Raw genomic sequence first — 20,421 nt, 5'->3', positions numbered from 1 at the left:
TTTAAGCTCATCAAACGTGAAATACAAAAGTTTACATCCAGCGCTCAGTGTTTACAGACTACAGTTTCCATTGCAGTTTCTTACCTGACTCTTGTGCCATACACGACTCTTAGACGACCCTTTCTGGAATAGTCACCATATTAAGAGTTTACAGTTTCCTCACTCATTTTGTTTACATAAACTTTTTGAAAATACTGCCTGGTTCAACACATTTTGGCCAACGGACTAAAATTTAGTCGGACCAAAATCCAATATCCAAAACCTGCTGCCATAAAGCGAACCCATGTTCCTCTGCTCTCATTACTGGTTGCAGTTTTCATCTTGAATCGATTATTCCAGACCTACAGCCATTGTGCAGGCAGTCTGTATAGGGCCTAAAAACTCGAAAGACCTCAATGTTTACAAACGCTGCTTATGGAAAGGATTTGTACACAGAGAGAAAGAAATGTTTACATTCAGATGAAGGAGTGAAATGCCAAACACGTTCATGATTCATTGCCTGAACTGAAGCTGAAGACGACCCCTCTGCACCTGTGCAACATCCACGGAACAAAAAAGGGATTAACTCATCAAACTTTTCCTACTGAAGGTTTTTCTAAGCCCAAAAGGAAGGAAGCTGAACGTTTCCAGCTGTTTTGGGAACTCTTTGTGGGTTTTGTTTTGTTTTTTTATATATATATATATACATCTTGAGAACTCTGTGATAAAACAATGGCGAGTTGGATTTCGGCGGGGACGCTTTACTTGTCCCTGGTTCTTATACTTTTCTCCTGCCGGACTGTTTCCACTGTAACCATCACCACACAGCGGCGTGCCGCGGACGGCGACGTCAGGACTCTGACCAGTGGCAGAGGCTCTGCTCCGGCCGGTAAAGCCAGCACCGCTCTGCTCCTCCTGACCGGCTACAAGTCGGCGCCGGTGCCCGCCGGGCCTAAAGTGGCGCCGAAAGCGGCCGAGGTGGAAGACTCGGACGACCCGCCGGCGATGGCCGAACTCCCTCCGAAGCCCCTCCCTCAGACCATGTTGCCAAGGAACATGACGGCCGACGCCCTGAAGCCCCCGCTCGGCGCCGCCCAGGTGGCTCCGCCTCCCCGGCAGCTGGTGGACGTGGACGTGTGCAGGTACGGGCAGGACTCGTGTCAAAACACGCACATTTGTCGTTGGGTTTTTATGAGGTTTCACCATCGACATTCACACTTGAGACTGCGGAGCACGACCAACAGAGTTAACCTGCAATTCAAGAGTGAAAATCTGAGAAAGGCTGCAGCAGTGCACAAATCTGTCGAAAGAAACCCAGCAGAGAGCCTCAATGAGCAGCTGGAGGCTTTTACACTATTGTTGGAACACGTATATCCGAGTGCAACATGCAAGACTGTATGTATACAGTTTGTATGTGCAAATCTCAGTACAGACACTGAAATATTATTACACAAACAGATCGTTGTTTGCACAAAATTACATTACTGACACAATTCAGAATCTGCACATGGTTTCTTCTATTATAGCCTCGTTTTTTTTTTCCTCTTTTAAATTCCTCACTGATTATATTGAGTCCTAAAGTCTCAATCAAAATACTGCTGCATGCTCCTGAGTTTAATATGGAATCTGTGGGCAGGTTTGTTTATGAGAAGCATTTAAATGGATGTTTCTGGAATTTAATTGGATTGTGAGAAAGTGGGTGAAGCTGAGTGGCTCCGGCTCACAGTACGAAGACGCAGCATGAAGCTGCTGTCGGACCGCTCGCCTCCACACACACACCTACCTCCTGCATCGCCGCACCAGGCGCAGGAGGACGTGTTTTAAATGAATAAATCACGCTTTGACTGCGTTCTTTGAAAACGTAAACAAGCCGTAGACGGCCTGCCATGATACTACTCGGCCAGTTAACAGGCAAGAGCAGGTTTGTACAGGATGTGTGAGCTTCGCTGGGTCCTGACCTTCTCATGACTGATGTATGTCTATAATAGGTGGAGCTAACCTTTCCAGATGCCAGGCGGCTGCTGGATCAGGAGCTGTGTCTCTTTAGTGTCACTGATTTATGTGTGTCCATGTAACGCGTTCATCACACTGGATGCCATAAAAAATAAATAAATAAATAAATAAAAAACGAGGCGCATCATGATTCTCCTCCTGCAGCTCTGATCTCCAGCTCACTGAGGCTTGTATTTTGCACTGAGAGGCGTCTTGCTGTTGCTAGGCAACATACAATCGGCTCTAAATCAGTTGTGTGTTGGCGAGCCGCGAGCACACGCACACTACAACTCTCGCCAGTGGAAAACAGCATTAACTCCGCAGAAGAACTCGAACTTGAACATTTCTAACAAGTGTTCCCTGAAACTTGCCTCTTTTAATGGCGTGTCTATTTCTGTGGACAAACATCACATTTTCCTCAGCTTTGCTGTGATTTATCAGGTTTTATTAGGCCCAAACCCTGGCAGCCCGGCAGAGGAAATACCCCGCCGACATAAAGTGTTTATCTCTCTGTTTTTGTTCTTTTCTTTGCACCTTTGCTTCCTTCAGGGGCTACTTTGACGTGATGGGCCACTTCGACAGCACGTTCAACTGCTCCCAGGGCAGCTACATCTACTGCTGCGGTACCTGCCACTACCGCTTCTGCTGCGAGCACCAGAGGAGCCGGCTGGACCAGGAAGCCTGCAACAACTACATCTCCCCGGTGTGGGCCGACCCACAGGTCCCCGTTACTGTGCCCGCCGGCAAAAAGCACGTCCCGGACTTCGAGACGCTGCACCAGCAGAACAACAGGTCAGACAGCAAGTCGCGTAAATGATTTTAGTGTCATTTATTGATTATACCACACATCTATATACTTGATTTAATTCTACGTTTGTTGAGTTTTTTTGTTACACAGATGCAGAGAAAAAGCCTTGAAACTATATATATCAATATATATACACACACGAGTGGCTGACGGACACGATTGAACACAATGTTAAAGTGACTCAAGCGGGATCCGAGGAGTCGGCGCTGGTTTGTCCTTCACCTCTGCGTTGAAGCGCTGACGTGGTGTTCTTGTGAATGCAGCACGGCCTACGTGATTGGAGGGGTGATCTCCTTCACACTAGTGGTGGCGGTGGGCGTCAGGATCGCCTTCAGCAAGGTGGCTCGTCGACCCCGCAACAGAGACATCAACATGCCCAGGTGAGGTGGCGGCGGCGCGGCTGATTAACTGCCGTCGTGAGAGATTCCTGGTTGGGTTTTATTGGCAGCAACCTTTGCTGTTCACAAAAAAATTGTTTCTGTATCTTTTGAGCATGAGGCGTCAGTTGATTGCTTCCTAAAACAACATTAATGTTACTGTGCAGTCGTTCTTTCTTTAGTCAGAATTTATTAAGGGTGATTTATGTACCTGACATTTATTGAGATAAAACTGCCCTTCATTTGTTGCTACCAACAACCTATAAAAAAAAAAAAAAACCCAGTATAGTTAGAGTCGGATGTGTTTACAATTCTAGACTAGTATTCTTTTCAATATCAGGGAAGGTTTTGCCTCAAAGCCATCATCCTGTGGTCGAGACTATATTGGGTAAACCTGTACACATGTGGACTACAGAATTGCTCTCTGTTGGAAGCAGATTTAAGATTTTGAGCTTTTTTTGGGGTGTCTTTCTGTGGAGTTTTAATCTACCGTCAGATAAGTGATTCATGCAGTTTGATCTGGAAAACACATGACGCAGCAGCTTAAGTTGAAACTGTCAAATCATAAAGTAGATTCTCACTCTCTGCCCCTATACTGAAGGTACAAGGCCACAATTACACACCGAGTATTAGTACTAACCCTTCTATTTCTCCCTCCTTCCTTCCTTGCCCTCCGCGGGCTCAGGTCACTGGTGGACATCTTGCGCCACCAGTCGAGCCCCATGCAGCAGGGCGAGAGGAACAACGCCACGGTGCTGACCACCACCACCTCGGACGGACGCACATCCAAAAACCTGTACACCCCCATCCTGCAGAGCAAAGACAACCGCAGTAAGTGAGCCGGGTGACACACACACACACAGCAGCCACACACTGCTGCATTTCTGCGTTCAGGTTGAAGCGAGCGTCTGGATCAGGCCAGCTCGCGGCTTCCCCCGGTGACGCAGTGGTAATTGTCTCTGCTTTTATTCAAATCACACTCCGATCTCGATATCAGTAATGCACTTCACACCCCGGGTAGAATACATTTGTTGTGACTGAACTGTTGGCAGAAGCTTCACAGAAGTCGCATAATAAACTCTGAGTTTTTGTTGTTGTTTTAAAGTGATACGATGTGAGTTCAGTCATTCACACGGGCCTGCGTCTAATAATCTTGTGCAGTTTATTCCGGGTGCGATTTGATGCCAGGGATTGTCGGGGTGTGTGTGCAGGTGAAGGAAAACACACCCTGGACATCTCCCAGTCCATCACAGGAAACATCCTCTGGTTGCATCCAGATTCGCATCCTGAATTTATTGCATTGAGAAAATGATACTGTTTATGTAATTCAAAATGGGGAGGGGGGGGGGGTGCATTAAATTAAATAGAAAACATGTTTCATGTTAAAGTTGTGGATTATGTTTATGGTACAATGTGCAATGTCACAGTCACACCACTTTTCTTGACCCATGATGATCAGAATACATCTTTGAATGTGTTTTCACCTCAATAAAACACAACTTAGGTTGTAAAAGCTAATAAATCAACCAAGCCAAGGAAGTAAGAACAATTGCATTTGATGGATTATTTCTATGTAACAATTCTTAATGATAAATCATATAGTTGTAAAGGTTGTTTATTTCCCTTTTTTAAATGGTGCCACATTTGTAAGAAACATGCATTTGTAGGATGAGCAGCAGAGCTGGAGATGCGCCCATGAAAAATGTTTTCACATCTTCCTCTGCCAACATTGAATTACAATGAAAATGAAGCATCTGTCACATTTCTTCATCAGGGTGGAGGTCAGAGTGAAGGTGAATGTCTTTGCTTTTCTCGTTCTGGTTCCGTTCACGTGTTTGCAATGAAAACACACACACACATTCACATTTCTCTCTTTGCCTCCGCTTCGTCTCCCTGTCGCTCCGTCTCTTAACAAGCTGCTTTCCTTCAGTCTCTCCAGGATTTCACCGCTTGGACATTTTTCTCAAATTTAATTGAGCATTTTATGATTTCTTTTTGTACTTTAGTGCTCTTTATGACTCATGCATAGCATTAGTAGAATTGCCACTTTGACAGAAAAAATAAAAAAAAGGACAATATGACTCATTTTTGCATTTTAGAGTTCAGGAACAAACCTGAATCTCTGTTTCTTTAGCTGGATTTTTTTTTTTTTTATAGCGTGCACGGCGTGAGGTCTGCAGCTCTCATTTCATACAGATCTTTTTTATCTATTCACACGTGAAGATGTGATCACAGGGAATCTTGACTTAGTTTGAGGCTGCTGGTGCTGATCACAGCTACTCTAAAATCTGACTTATCACACTGAAACTTGCTGTCAAACATCTTTTTAATGATGCTGCCAGAAGACTGAGTGAGATCAGAATGAATCAGATGAATGAGGTTTTTCTTCTTGTAAAGTTTGAGTTTAGCGAAACAACCACAGAGCTCTTCCTCCTTATGCTAATGCTAAATCTAACAGTCGTTCTGCATTACTTAAAATCTGATCCACGTTTGTCTTCCATTAGTTCAGTAATGCCATGTATAAACTAGAACAAAATTTAATTTGGATTAGAGTTTTTAACCTGACAAATGACCTAAATTATTATTTATTTATTTATTTATTTATTTTTTACTGTTAATGTGATGAACGGATTCAAAATGCCTCAATATTGGAAAAATAAAATGAAAAGCAATTAGTTTGTAGGTCAGAGAAGAAGGTCAACAAATATTTTGTCCTTATTCGCTGTTTGATTTGATTAAATTTGGGACCAGTTTGACTTTTAGATAACGTATTAAACGCAAAGATGTAATTCCTGGAGGGACTGTGTTTTTCTCTCGACTGTCCTGTCTCTTCCCCTGTCTCTCTCTCTCTCTCTCTCTCTCTCCCTCTCCCTCTCTCTATTGACACAAATGCTTACTCGACACATGCCTCCAGTGTCTCTCGAGTGGTTGTCCATCAGTTTGTCGGCTCTGCTCTCTTCCAGCTGGGAACTTGCACCACCATTTTAACCAGCAGGGGTCTGCCTCCAGCCCCAAACACTCTGCTACCATCGGTAAGCCTCATGGTCAGCAGCACGGTCCGGAGCAGGCGGCGGCGGTGGCCGCGGCGGCGGCCAGCCGGCCGGCCACTCTCCCGGCTCTAGCACCACACTGTCTGTCTGTCTTGATGTCAGTATGACGGCCTCCTGTGCTGCGCTCTCACAACAGCTGTGCTGAATGTCAACTCTACCTTGTGGCGCCGCACGTTGTTTGTGCTTTGAGTCACGTCACACCTTTATCGGGGCACGTTCTCCCTGTCACGTGGTCGTGTGGAACTTGACACATCTGCGGGGCTGACATAGTAGCAGAAGGACGTGTGTGTGGACGGTTGTGTGTCTCTATTTGTGTGTGTAATGATATTTGTGTGTCAATTAAAAAAAAAAAATCCCAGATTTGTACGTGTGCAGGAAAATGTGCGTGTAATCACATTTGTGCGTGTGTAATCCAGTTTGAGGTTTGTGCGCGCCTACAAGGACCTGTAAATGTCTGTCTTCACCTCCTCCTGCCACCTCGGGAGACTGGCGCTTAACTGGAGTCTTAATTCTCATCAGTCGAGACTCGCAGGCCCACTTTTGTGAAGCCAAGTCCCAGTAGAGATCGGCGTGTGGCTGCGCACAGTCTGAACTGGCAGGCTCACTGTTTAATCTGCATTTTGTCTCTTTACTACAAATCCTTCATCTCACTGAGTACTTCAAACATAAAACAGTCAAATGTGAACTCTCTTGATGTTCCAGAATTTCTGTTATTTAAAAACCTCTTGATAAAAGACATTTACAGGTCTTTGTGGGCATGCATTCTCTCAGTGCACACACAAATGTAATCACACACACACACACACACACAGTGTTGCAACAAACAAATCTAAGTACACACAAATGAGATTACAGACAAATACCACCGGCGTACAACTCTTGAGTACGCACACACAACTCTCCGCAAGCGCGAGCCAGTCTGCTGCCGCATTAGCCTCGTACACATCTTTCATAAGAGCTTCCTGCCCTTTGCCTACTGCTAGCCTGTCTGCCCCCCCCCCTCCTCACCTTCTGCCACCACAAGCCTGCTTCCAGTTGTGCTCGTCCCTCTCTCTCTATGTAGCAGTGATGTGCAAGTGTGCAACCAGCTGACGCCCGACACACAAAGCAGGTCTTGGCCTAAACGAGGTCACTGCTCCTCCCCACGTCCGTTTTTCCCCAGGTTTTGCAACCAAAGAAACAAAAAAAAAAACAAAAAAAAAAAGCAATGCTAGCAACGAGTGATTTATTCTCCTCGGAACAAGCCCATTTCTGCTGCGAGTGCATCTAACATGGCTGAGACAGGATTCTGGATGGCCGGATGAAAATATGATGATGATGATGAGAGATCAGCATGATTTCCATTGAACATTTTAGGCCGTTCCAGTGCCAGTTATTCCGAGCCGTTACACCTACACGTGTCCCTTGTGGAATGAATTACACAAGAAGGCAGCTGCACGGAATAAAACCAGGTCACAGATAAAGTGGAAGTTTACGTGTAGGCAAATACAGTCATATTTAGAAGCGAAATTATCCCGATTCTCAAGTCAAACTGTGCATTTCCTTCATTTTGTGAAGAAACAGAAGTATGGAGTACGTGCAGCTCGTACGGAATGAAATCGTAGGTTAATTCATAGTGAATTATGAATTATGTTATACGATGAAAAGATTACTATAGGTTGCACACCCCTGACATAAAGGGATGAATAATTCTTTGTTGAAAAAAAACAAAACACCTATATGACCTGTTTGCAACTAATATTGTCCCTCATTCATGCGTGTTGATACACTGGACAGAATATTAGAAACCCACTCAGTATAATGCAGCTCAACACAACTTCAGACTACTTCTATTGTAACGGTCACTTTTTTTCAAAAAATCATGTTAAATGAATTTTGTGCTCATTAATGATCAGGTGCTTGATTTCAGTTGTGCTGGTTTATATAAACGGGACACCTTCATAGCTCACGTTCCTATTGATACACGGCTACACGTATAGAAATACACGTACACACAAGTTTTGTTTTTATTGCGTTACGAGGACACAGCATTGACTTGCTTGAATTACCTGTAGATGCACTCTAAACTCTACTTCAGTAGAGCTTCAGTCTGACCTTGTCACATGTTTTCACTCAAACATTCAATGATTTTCTTTATGTGGGACTCAGAGAGAGAGAGAGATAGAGAGGGGGGATTCATTCTTGACATTTCAGGTTATAATAGTAAGATTTTAGCCTTTTATCTTGCTCTTGTGTGTTTTTTTCCCCCCCGTCCTAACTCTTCCTGCATGAGATAAAGTCAACCGCTTCCTGCGAGGATACAAGAACTGAACACTCCAGCTATCTGAGTCACACACTCGGCACGCAGTGAGCAAAGTTCACTTCTTTTTTTTTTTTTACAGGACTCCCATTACCAACTCTCTCTGTCAGCCATCGTAGGTGTTCCCGAAGGGAAAAAAAAATAAATCAATTACCTCTCACTCATGGAAGTCACCAGGCTAAATCCACCAAAAAAAAACAAAAAAAACCAGACTAAAAACCTGTGCATTGTGTTGAGTTTATTTTAATCCCCTGTAGCCTTAATCGTGCTCACTTCCTGCTCTGAACAGTGTACGATCTCAGAGCTAGCATTGCTTTTTCACGGTACAGAAGTCGATGTGGTGTGCGTTCCCTGGGTGGCACTTAACGGGGACATCATTGGCCATTATTGCCCATTACTGTCAGCGGCCGGTGACCAGTATATGTCCAGCAGTTATCTTAACAAGATCCCAGCCCATAACCATGACCACCCTGAGCGGACTCCGCCACTGATTGTGTCACCAAGATAAAAGGAAGCAACAGAAAATGGCCACAGTTCTGCAAACTGTAATGGCAGCGTTAGGTTTTTTGTTGTTGTTTTGTTTGTTTTTTTCACCCTTTTCTTGCATCCTCTGGGGCGAGGACAATGATCCGGCAATGGGCAGCATGTGTTTGTCGACTCCACGGTTTTGTCCCCGTTTCCTTGTCCAGAACCGACACGTCAGGTCACCGCCCCGCGTGCAACCTACGTGTCGGATCATCCAGAGTGCCGTCTGTGTGATGTGTCGGACAATATGAATGTACCCCGTGTGATATGCAACCCATGGGAGTCGACGTGTTGCAAAACAGACGCCCCCGCCCCTCCTCCACAACCGCTAATCTTACATAAGACAAATCATTTTTATGTGTATTGATCGATGTGCTGCTTTTTTGCACTTAGCATAAATGTGACTATGTGTATGGGAGGAAGCTATCGGTGTATTTCTGTGTATTTACATGTGGCTGGTGTGTTTGTGTGAGAGCCTCAGACCAACTGCACTCAGTCGTATTTATAGCCGGTAGCCATGGAGCTCGGAGACACTAACTGTCTTTACAGATAATTAACTAGTTCGCGCATTCTTCCGTCGTTCTCTCTTTTTTTTCCTCCAACTTTGTTTTCTTTACCTATTTATTTCTGTTTCCTTCCGATAAACATCACAAAACCCTCTTTTGGCAATTCCTCATCACCTCCTATGTTTTTGTATTACCGCCTTTGTTTTTCAACTCATTCCGTCCTTCTACGTTCCTTTCTTCACTTCCTCCCGTCCATCTCCGACCCTGTCCCTCCCTCCAGAGCGTGGAGCCCGTATGAACAACACCCCGCAGCTCTCCTCCGGTCCCAAACTGATTTCAAGCAGCAGCAAAGGTCCGGGAGGGGTCGGCGGCGGCATCATCGGAGGGGGCATGAGACACAACAGCAGCCACCCGTCCTTCTCGCACTCCTTCCACAACCTGGCCCAGCTGCCGCCGTCCTACGAGGCCGCCATGAAGCCCGAGCTCAGCCGCTACAGCTCCCTCAAGAGGCTGGGTGAGTCCTGGACGGGGGGGGGGGGGGGGGGGTAAGATGGAGGGAAGGTGGTGCTAGAGGAGGATGACAGGGACAGTTTACATGAAGTCTGAACATCGGTCTTCTATTCGACAATCTTTTCTTGCAAGGGGAGGACGAAAACCTTTAATAATCGACGGAGCGACATCTTAAGCTCAAAAAAACAAAAGGTGACTGTTTGACTTTCTGTTTTATCACATTAAAAGACAACAGCTGATCTGTAAGCTGTTAAACTGTGTGACAGGTCCTGGTCGAAACTGTGGTAATAATGCATTGCATGCAACATGCGAACGTTGCTTATTTCATCATTTGATTTTACCGGTCACACGAATAACTGGTTCTCTTTCTATTAGAGCACCTGTTGTAGAGTGAGTGGGAAGGGAAACCTGATTCGCGGGATCCGAGCCCCGGCCTCTCAAATCACTGTGGAAGTCGATGCTGGTCCTGGTAGAAAATTGTGAGAATACATAGTGGAGGACATTTTGACCTATGTGGAGCTGCAGAGCTGCGCGGGTGTGAATCCCTCGGCCCGCCTCCTAAAGCTTCAAGAATGGTCATGTGAGAACCAGAACTCGATCTTGGATGGCTGATTGCATGTGTTTCTTACCTGGAGGAATCATTTCACCAGGGTGCATCACTATGGGAATAAGGCAGTGTGATGCTATGGGCAATGCTCTGCTGGGAAGTCTTGAGTCTTGTCATCTATGTGACTTTTATGTTCACACGTAGCTTGTACGGATTGTTGCGGGTCATGTACTATGTACACCATTTCATGGAAACTCCCTCATGGCCTCATTCAGCAGGACAACACCATGCTGCTGCTGCTGCTGCTGCTGCTGCAAAGATGGTCCAGTAATCATTTATGAGACACGAGCAGTACAAGTTAAGGCTTATCCCCAGATTCCACAGATCTCCATGCAATGTAGCATCTGTAGGATGAGCGAGATTGACCAACAATATCAATCCACAGAGGCCTCGCAACTTGTGGGATTCAGATATCGGAGCACATCTTCACAGATCTGGTGGAAGTCGTGTCTTGACGGGTCAACAACAAGGGCGAAGAGGTTGGTTTTAATGTTACCAACCAAAAGAAGAGGAAAAGGACGGCGGGGCCGGACCAAAAAAAGACGGAGGGAAAGTTGCAGGAGATGAGAAACGCAAAGACATCTGTATGAGAAAGAGCTGACTGAGCATCTGCAGCCTGTGGAAGGAAGACGGGATGGTTGGAGAGGCAGATGAGGGAAAAGACTGAAGGAAGGAAGAAGAGAAAAGAGAAGGTGAATGGAAAGAAAGAGTGGTGGGAGGAGGAGGAGGAGGAGGAGGAGGGGGGGCGTTGGCCAACTGGTCTGCAGGGGCCTGGCTGCCTTCGACGGGGGGAGAAAAGACATTTGAGAGGCAGCGGCTGGCAGCCTCTCTCTCTCCCCGCCTGTCTTTACCGCTCAAGACTGCAGGACGGGGGGAGGGGAGTCGCCTCCGCAGGCTGAGTGATGGATGGTTACTACATGGGGGAGCGTGTGTGTGTGTGTGTGTGTGTGTGTGTGTGTGTGTGTGTGTGTGCTGCACGTGGTGGACGTGGAAGCAGTAATGAGATGGAAGCGGAGTCCAGATGAGTCTCTCTATTATTTCTATTTAATCAAAGCAGGAAAACACTTGAGCGGACCCCGCCGACAAGGTTTTCTCTCGTCACACATCAGACACTCGCAGACCTTCACCCCCCCCCCCCCCTCTTCCTTCTCATTTTCTCACTCGCTGCAGCACCACGGCCGCATTAACTGCAGCCTTCCTGTGTGGTCCACATCCGGTGGCTTTTACGTTTTTTTTTCGAGCGGCAAAAAATACTCCACTCCCATAACTCACCTTTGTTTTCACCATCTTTTGGAGTTTTACTTTCTCTTCAGTCGCCGTGATGTTCTCTCGATCCTTTGTTTGCCGTCTCTCCGACACATAATGGCGCTTTTTCAAATGACTGAACATATGAATTTGCACCTTTCTTTCTGTGATTACAATTCATATCTTTTCACACCCTGAAAGAAGCACGAGGACGTGCTGCTCATTTACAGGAACCTTGTGGGCTTCCGAGTAATAATGAAAACTATATTTACATCATTCTTTGAAAAAGTGACATTGACATTAAGCAAAGACAATACGACTAAAACAACTGTTTATTCAGATTTAACATAATCTGTGCAATGCAGTGAAATACTTGTAATTATATGAAGAAAGAAAAGAAAGAAATAATTATATTGATATTCTGGGATTCGGTTTTCTCACATTGAAGGGAAAATGTGCAGCTTTTTATTGTTAATTGTTTCTGCCAGCGCAATGTGATCAGATTCATCAGGCAGTATCTGATAATGGTCAAACTTTTCTTCAACAAACATGAAAATACACACAGTACAGAGAAAAACACCAATGGTATTTTACTTTACTGAGAACAATATTTATCTCTGATTACAGTTGATTGAATATCACGCAGCAACATTTTGCATCACCATATATAAAATAGTGGTAATCATAATTATTTGAAGAAAAAACTCAAAAACCTTCCAATCTAATGTGATTTTGTTGTTCTGACAGCTGTGGGATTTTTAGTTGTACAGAGTGTGAAAATGAAGATAAATGACAGTTAGACAGATAACCTGTCTAAAAAAAAAAAGTATATTTATTGGACTGTGTTTACATTTGCAGATCCATTAGACGGCATATGAATTTGGTCAAACTCTGTTTGTGTAAATAGAAATTCATATAGTGCAAAGGAAATATCTGACTTCAACTTTTCTTGCCTGATAAAAGCTGCATGCTGTTTGTTTACTGGGTTAAAACTAAAGCATCAGTAGCTTTTGTTATTATGCATCATGTTGGGTTTGTTGACGGAGGATCCAGACACGCCCACAAGCGTTGAGTCAAAAATAAAACAAATGGCCAGTGGAAACGTAAATGCATGACTTGAATCATGATGTTTACTTGCTGAACTATGAGTGTATAGATCTGCAGCGAGCAATTTGCGATGACAACTTAGGCAGGTAGCAATTTATCAATTTTTTTCACTTTCACCTTCCCCCCCCCAAAAAAAGCCAAATATATAACAAGAGATCACCTGCTTTGTGCTATTAGTCTGTAAAAATCCCCAGATAAGCCGATACCGGCTGAATCCGTGTTGAATTACGGTCATTCTTGAGGAATAAAAGCCTTTGAATAACGGTTTTGGTGGAACACCCCTTCATAAAGACACTGAAATGTCGTCATTGTAGCACAAAAAGAGGGAATTCGGCCTCTTGCCTGCGTCTGTATGAAACCTGGTCCTTTTGATGTCGTTCTCCATGCGGCGCTGCGGAAAAAAAAGGACACTGATAAAGGCTCCTTTGTCTGCAGCCGCAGAGAGAAACCTCCAGATAATTTGGCCTTCGCTGAGGGGGAGTAAACACAGGATGAGAGGGGAGAGAGTGGGTGAGGACGTTGGGACAAGGAGGAAACCTGGAAAACTTCAAGAGCAGGCAGAAGGTAGCAGAGAGGAAGAGGAGGGTGGAGACAAAGGAGCAGAGCAGGGAGGGAGAGGAGGCCTGAGAGGCAGCGAGGTGGCCGGGTAAAGGTCAGCTTTAAATTGGCTCTTGGGGAGCCGCTTCCATGGAAATGCTTTGAAGATTAAAGCGCTCTCGGGCTTCTGAGCAGAAAGCACCAAAATTACTAATAATGAAACTCGCTAACTGTTTCGTTCTCTCTTCCCCTCCGTCGCTTTATTTTTCTCCCATTCTGCTTCTATTACAGGGTTTTTTTTCTTTTTTTTCCTCCTTCGTCTTTCAGTCTTTGGCCCGAGGCTCCTCTTTTTACCTTTATTCATTCATGCCTCATCCAATATACAGTGTTTCTCTCAGGGTGCATTATGCAGTCTCCTCGTCCCTTCTGACTCCATCACCTCCATATTTTACCTGAACTCTCCAGCCTCCTCAGTCCCTTTTTCTACCGTTCGGGTCCGTCTTATTCCCAGTCTCACCTCCTCTGAAGACCTTTCCTTCTTTATTTTCACTGTCCCCTTTCACATCATTCTTTCCAGCGGCTGCTTTCATTTCCTTTGTCTTTTATGCTTCATTTCTTTTTGAATTTTCGCCGCCCTTTTTCATTTCTCCACTCGCTCTTTCAAGGATCTGTTTTTCCTTCTGGAGTACAATCGAGGTAAAAAATTAGGCCAGTTTGAGGTTGTTCAATCACAAACAATGATCTTTATCAGCAGGTGTGTAGTTGAAGTACATTTTTCTTAACTTTCCGGATCCAAGAGCAATATCATCCTGCGAGTTAGAGCCTTTATTTATGAAAGTGGACATGGAAGATTATAATATAGATTATAAAGGTATTTTGTTTTTGTGTTTTGTTTTATCAATTTTTGTGGAATTGACCATATGCTAAAGAGTTCTGAGGCAAAACTGAACCCCCGATCCTGCCTACATTACGTCACATTCACTGCTACAACGTTTTAGTAGAATTAGGATTAGTCTGAAACATTTTAATTGAAATCTTGCTTTTTCCCCATCACTGTATTTTTGTATTGCACAGTTTCTGCTACAGCCGGGCTGTCAAACATACAAACTTATGGCCTGTGTGCCAAAACCAGCTGGTAAGAGGTTCCGATCGGGCCAATCCATCAAGCAAATAGGGAATATTTCAAAGATAGTGTTGATTTTTGTTTCTGTGAGAGGATTCCACACCCTCCTTTTATTCTGAATCTTCAGTAATGAGCTGCTGCTGACTTGTCGTGCATTTCTTCCCTTTATTTCGCCGAATCAGAGAAAGAGCTGGACGAGTACAACTACCACTCCTCCAAACGTCGCTCCAACAACGCCCCGCCCTCCTTCCACTCGTCGCAGCACCACCTGCCCTGGGGAGGCGAATACACGCTGGGATCCAGGGGCACGCTGCCCCTCCACGGCTCCAGGCCCCACCTCCACATCCCGGCCTCCACGCCCAACCCGTACCCGCTGCCCGCCCAGCCGCAGTACACCAGCTCCAGCTTCGACCGGCCGCCGCGCCGCGTCCGCTCCCAGGACCAGCTGCTGGCGCTGGGCGAGGGCAACACGCTGTCCCGCCTGTCCAAGAACCAGCAACACCAGTACTACAAAGCCATGATGAGCAACAGCAGGGGCTCCACGACGCAGACGCTCCGCAGGTGAGGAGGAGGAGGGAGGGAGGGAAGGAGGGAGGGAGGGAGGGAGGGGGGGGGGGGATCAGAGACGGGGCGTGAGCACATCAGACAAGCTGAGGGTAGCACCTGAAATACTAAAAGAGAGTGAGGAGTCAGATCAGAGGAGGTGAAGATTAGAGAAACGCAGTGACTTGAGACGACGGAGGTGAGATGAGACAAACTCCTTGAAATTTCCCCCCCCCCAAAAAAAAGGTTATATAAGTTAGAAATGTCAAGTGCGGGACAGTTTCATGAGGTGAAGGTCATTAAATATTCAGAAGTATAGTTTAGTCTGGTCTCTTATACTATTAATACTCTGATCCATTTCAGAAATCAGCTTATTGGGTCAGTTTCTTGCTGCGACGCAGCAGCGTTGGACAACGTTCACTTTTTCTTTTCTGAGACAAACTTCACATCGACAGCTGGTTTTGACGGGTCAAAGCTGAGTTTTATTCCGTTACGTCTGGGCTGTTGTGGGGTTTGGACCTTTGTTTGACACAGAAGGAATGAATCTATCGTTTCCTTTCGCTTTTTAATGCACAGCAGTGATCGGCTGTTGTTTAGTGGTTTGATGAGTGAAACGTTTCTTTCTGACTGGAGTGTTATTAATGTTATATTACATGTCAATCGTGTGCTGATGCCTCGTCACTGCTTCGATCTTGAAGGTGTTAAACACTATTGAATACACTCTGAAAACAGTCAGTAAATCTTTGCAGTGAAACGGAGGGACGGTGAATCAGAAAAGCTTTTGCGTGTTGCGGCAGTGAAGGTCGTCGTCGTCTCTGGTTTCAGGTCCCACGAGCGGCTGCTTGTGTCCCCGGACCGCCTGGAGGACCGGCTGCTGGCCATGGGCCTGCTGATGGGAGCGGGAGGCGAGCGGGGAGTGGACCGGGGGGGCGGCGGCGGCGGCGGCGGCATGGTGCCCACCATGGGCCGCCTCAGCCACCACCAGAAGGCCCAGTCGCAGCAGAACATCTGCGTCACGCCGTCCATGGACCGCCACCACATGATCAAGATGAACTCCCACCCCACGTCCGGCCACGAGCACGACCGCGGCCCCATGCCCGGGATGAGCATGCACGGCGGCTGGGACCCCCACGGCGGCGGGGGAGGCGGGGTGCCGGGCGGAGGCCACCCCAACGCCCGGCGGATGGCGTTCGCCAGCAAGAGGCAGAACACCATCGAACAGCTGCACTTCCTCCCCGGGGGAGGGCAGGGACTGCGGACTGGGAGTAAGAACGAGGTGACGGTGTGAGCGGGGGGGGGCGGCGGCGGCGGCGAGCAAGAGGAAGAGGTGAAGTTGTACAGAAGCTGACGGCTTGGGAAGGGGAGGCGGCGAGGCGTTTGTGGGACGATGAAGTGGAAGAAAAGAGGTTTGATCTCAGCTGGCTGCCTCGCGGGGCCGCACTCCCCTCCCCTCCCCTCCCCCCACCCCCACCCACCACCCACCACCACCACCACCCACCCTGTCATAAAACGCAAAGAAGTGGGTGACCACATTAATCTCAGAGTGAGTATAGCAGATCGATTCTCTCCCCGTCACTCTTGTGTATTGAGAAAAAAAAAGAGAATATTCAGCCATTCGTTGAAAAGGGAAAACGCCCGTATAAATAGAGCAAAAAAAAACAAAAAAGAAGAAGAAGAAGAAAAAAAAAACTGGCAGTTAAATCTGCCGGGTTTTTCGCTGTGACTTTTTATTGAAGGATATCCGCCGAGTCCAATTTGTTGAGTTGTCCTTGAGTTTTATTGCACTGTCCTCCAGGTCCTCGCGTGCTCCGACAGAGATTCGTCTGTCGTCGGATCCGCCGTGGACGACGAGGGCGCCGAGGTCGAGGCAGACGGGTCTGCTTGTGTTTGTATTCGTAAAAGTATTTAAAAGCCAAAACCAGACGCTTTTTGTATGCAATTAACCTGATTCTCATGATAACGATGACTATGATAGTAACAATATGAATATTACTGAGCCCTGTAGGAGTTTGTGTATACTTAGTTGGAAAGCATATTAATCCTTTAGGCGGCCGGTTTGTAACTTACGGGCCCGAACCTCATCTCCTTTCTCCAGCAGGGAGCGCTCTTTCCTCTTTGTAACGCTGGATTGTCAATAAAGAAGAACACATGAGCCATTTTTTCGGGGTGAAAGCAACAGCAGAGGCCCGGTCACACCGGCTTTTCACCGCGAGTCCAGTTATTAAAAAAAAAAATGAAATCACAAGGGATTTCCCCGCTTTCCACGGCTTTGCTCTCCAACGTGGAGGAAAACGCGCCGTCGCTTCTTGGGATTTATTTTTTAAGCCCGGTGAAATTTAGACCAATGAAAAAAAACATTAAAAGACAAAAGAAATTCATGGAGTTCCGACATAACAGGTTAAAAATGCAAGTTAAAACAAGATCGAACATTCAATCCCAAACATTCTGCAACACTGCATTGTAAACCATTAACTAAAAGATCTTGAGTATAAAGAGAGCTGTTCGTGATATAAATGTAGTTTTGTTGTTGTTGTTGTTGTTTTCAAACCTTCACATCTCGCCGTTTCCGGTGTGGCTGGGCCTCGAACGCCAGCCATTTCAGACGCCTCTGCACAGCGGGACTCTCGATTATCACGGAGGAAGTCGGCGCGCCGCGACCCCTTTGCTTGAGAATCACTGAGAACTTTTTATCGAATTCAAACCCCCGGAGCATCGTGGGTCCACAAACATTTTGTTACCGAGCATCTCTCAGCGACTTTCCACTTGCGGTCTGAACAGAGTTGAGAGGGTTTGATTCCCTGCACGTCGCCGGGCTAGTTCAGCTGCTCACCTCATGCGGAGGGGAGGCAGGGGTGGGGATTACGGGGTGGGGGGGTGGAGGAGGGGGGGGGGTTAATGGACACTTCACACTAAGGGCTAACTAAAACCGAATTATCTTTGTGTGTCTGAGCTCTGTACAGCGTCTGCTTCTCGTCGTCATGTCTGCCGTGCGTCGGGAGGCGTGCTCGTGTGTGTTCCTTCATTCGCTTCCAGTCAAAACTCAAACCATGCAAGGAAACTCTGCAAAGCAAAGAAACTTTTAGGAGAGGCGACCATAACGATGTCATATTTTGTACAAAAAAATAAATTCTTTTTTTTTTCCTGGCTGTGAGACGGACCTTGTGGCCTTGACGGCCTTTTTGTTCGAGACATGATTGATGACTGAGTGAAGCTTCCTGCCAGCCATTTTTAGTCTTTTAATACATGTGCTCACCTGTTCATGACATGTCATTTAAAAACAACAACAAAAAAAGCACCACACACACACACACACACACCTTGATGAGACTGAATGCTCTTATCATTTCATGTCTCTTACCTAAACATGTATCTATTTTTTTAATCTCTGTGAAAATTAATGTATAATCCTGGATTTTTTTTTTTTTTTTTTTCAATATTAAAACTTTCTATAGTGGAATTTAAAAAAAAAAAGGAACACATTTGTATTCTGGAGAACAAAAAGAGCTGATGCAATCAACGAGAAAAGACGAACCGCATGACGATGTCAGACGCCCGTTTTGGTGATGTCATAGTGCTGACTGATGATGTCACGGCGTGTATGTTTGTAAACAAACACGAGTCTGTTTTATTTGTGTGCCCGTGTGCGTAACTCTCTGTCTTCTTCTTCTTCTTAGGAATGCTGAACCTCTTTTTGTTTTTTGACCAATCACAGGTCGCGTCTTCGGCCAGACGACTTTGACGACCTGATTCCCGAATCGTTACGTGTTCATATCAACCCCAAATTAAATTGAAAGGCCTTTCGAGGACAAAAAAAAAAAAAAAAAAGGGACATCGAGCTTTTTCTCGTCGAGCTGCGTTCACCAAAGCGAGAACTTTTCAAACGTTTGAAACTGTAAATTAGCGAGAGCTTATATTGTGTTTTGGTATTTGAATAACAGTGAAACGGCCGAGTGCGACGATTTATCGCGCATTTGACTATCTGCAAAGATTTTGTTTTTCTTCTCTTTTTTTTTTTGGGGGGGTTTTCTCGAGGCAACTCTCTCGTGCGTGCTCGTTTTAAAAGAGTTTTAAGGGCACTCAAGTTTAAGAGAAGCGAAAAGAAAGGGCGAACATGTTGCGCTGTGGCGTTTTTCTAGGAGTTGCTGCTGAAGTGGAGGAGAATGTACAGTGACTTGCCTTTGGCTGACAGGACTGGAAAAGCTTTGTGGTTTTTACAATGAAAACATCTTATGAACTTTTAAAGAGAACAAGGCAAAAAAGGGGTGGGGGGGTGGGGTGTAAATGACATGTGAGATTCACTTGTATTTTTAATGTCTCGCTCATTTCTCCTCATACCTTCAAAGGTCTTATACAGATGTTGTGATCCATGTTTAGTTAATTGCTCCTCTGGTGAAACTGTGTACTTGTATGTGCGCGGTTGTGTGTGTGTGTGTGTGTGTGTGTGTGTGTGTGTTGGTGTGAATGAGTGTGTATGTGTTTGTTAACCACTAAGGGGAGGGGAAGGGAGGCATGGGCATATTTGTATTCTCAAAGCTACTCTGCATACCTCAAATTGTATGATACATTTATTTATTACATCCCCATATATGTCTATTTCCAAGAATATCCAAACAAAGGTCTCACAAGATGTGCAGCCCTTTTGTTATTGGTGATCAATTCTTGCGTTTGTAGAAATCATGCTGTTTAATTAATAACAACAATTAAAAAAAAAATCCCACTAAGTTTTGGTCATGAGTTATGTTTTCATTTCTTTATTTCTTTTTTTCAAAATATGCTCAAAAATGTCCATTTGTGTCATGTTTCGGTGGTATATTTGCCTTTTTACAGAATACTTCTGTATTGTGGTGTGGTGGCCATGTGACGTTTTCTCACAAATGTTCAGGGATGCCTTGAGAGTCACTTTGTTCATGATCAAAAGCTGATTTTAGTTTTTAGGAATGAAGCTTTATGGGCAATACCGTGTTTTGCCACCAGGGGCAAGGCTTATAATAAATTAAAAAATAAACCCTACATTGTCATAATAGAATGTGATGCCGCATTCCTCCAGCAGAGGGCCATGTTCATGAGCAATACTGTACTCTATAATTCAGTTCATGTTGTGTGCACTTCACCACAGCACTCATTACATTGTAGTTTTACTTTCAGGTTAACGTGACAATATCAAAGAACAGCACATAGACGGTTTTCACTTTTTCGTGGCACTTTTACGTCAA

General features: G+C 45.4%; 1 protein-coding gene across 1 annotated transcript; it reads left to right on the top strand.

Annotated features, from left to right (window-relative positions):
• Positions 1-711: 711 nt before the first annotated feature.
• Positions 712-16,496, top strand: shisa7b (shisa family member 7; the record flags this gene model as incomplete). Its single annotated transcript, XM_080515746.1, has 8 exons — positions 712-1,121; positions 2,521-2,763; positions 3,043-3,159; positions 3,842-3,987; positions 6,120-6,188; positions 9,817-10,050; positions 14,848-15,226; positions 16,034-16,496. 8 exons carry the CDS (start codon positions 712-714, stop codon positions 16,494-16,496), a joined length of 2,061 nt encoding a protein of 686 aa, XP_080371872.1.
• Between the last annotated feature and the right edge of the window lie 3,925 nt (positions 16,497-20,421).

Source organism: Blennius ocellaris (genome assembly GCF_963422515.1).
Source record: "Blennius ocellaris genome assembly, chromosome: 20".
NCBI lineage: Eukaryota > Metazoa > Chordata > Actinopteri > Blenniiformes > Blenniidae > Blennius > Blennius ocellaris.
Note: the sequence above shows the minus strand (reverse complement) of the source record. Positions and strands in the feature narration are given on the sequence as shown.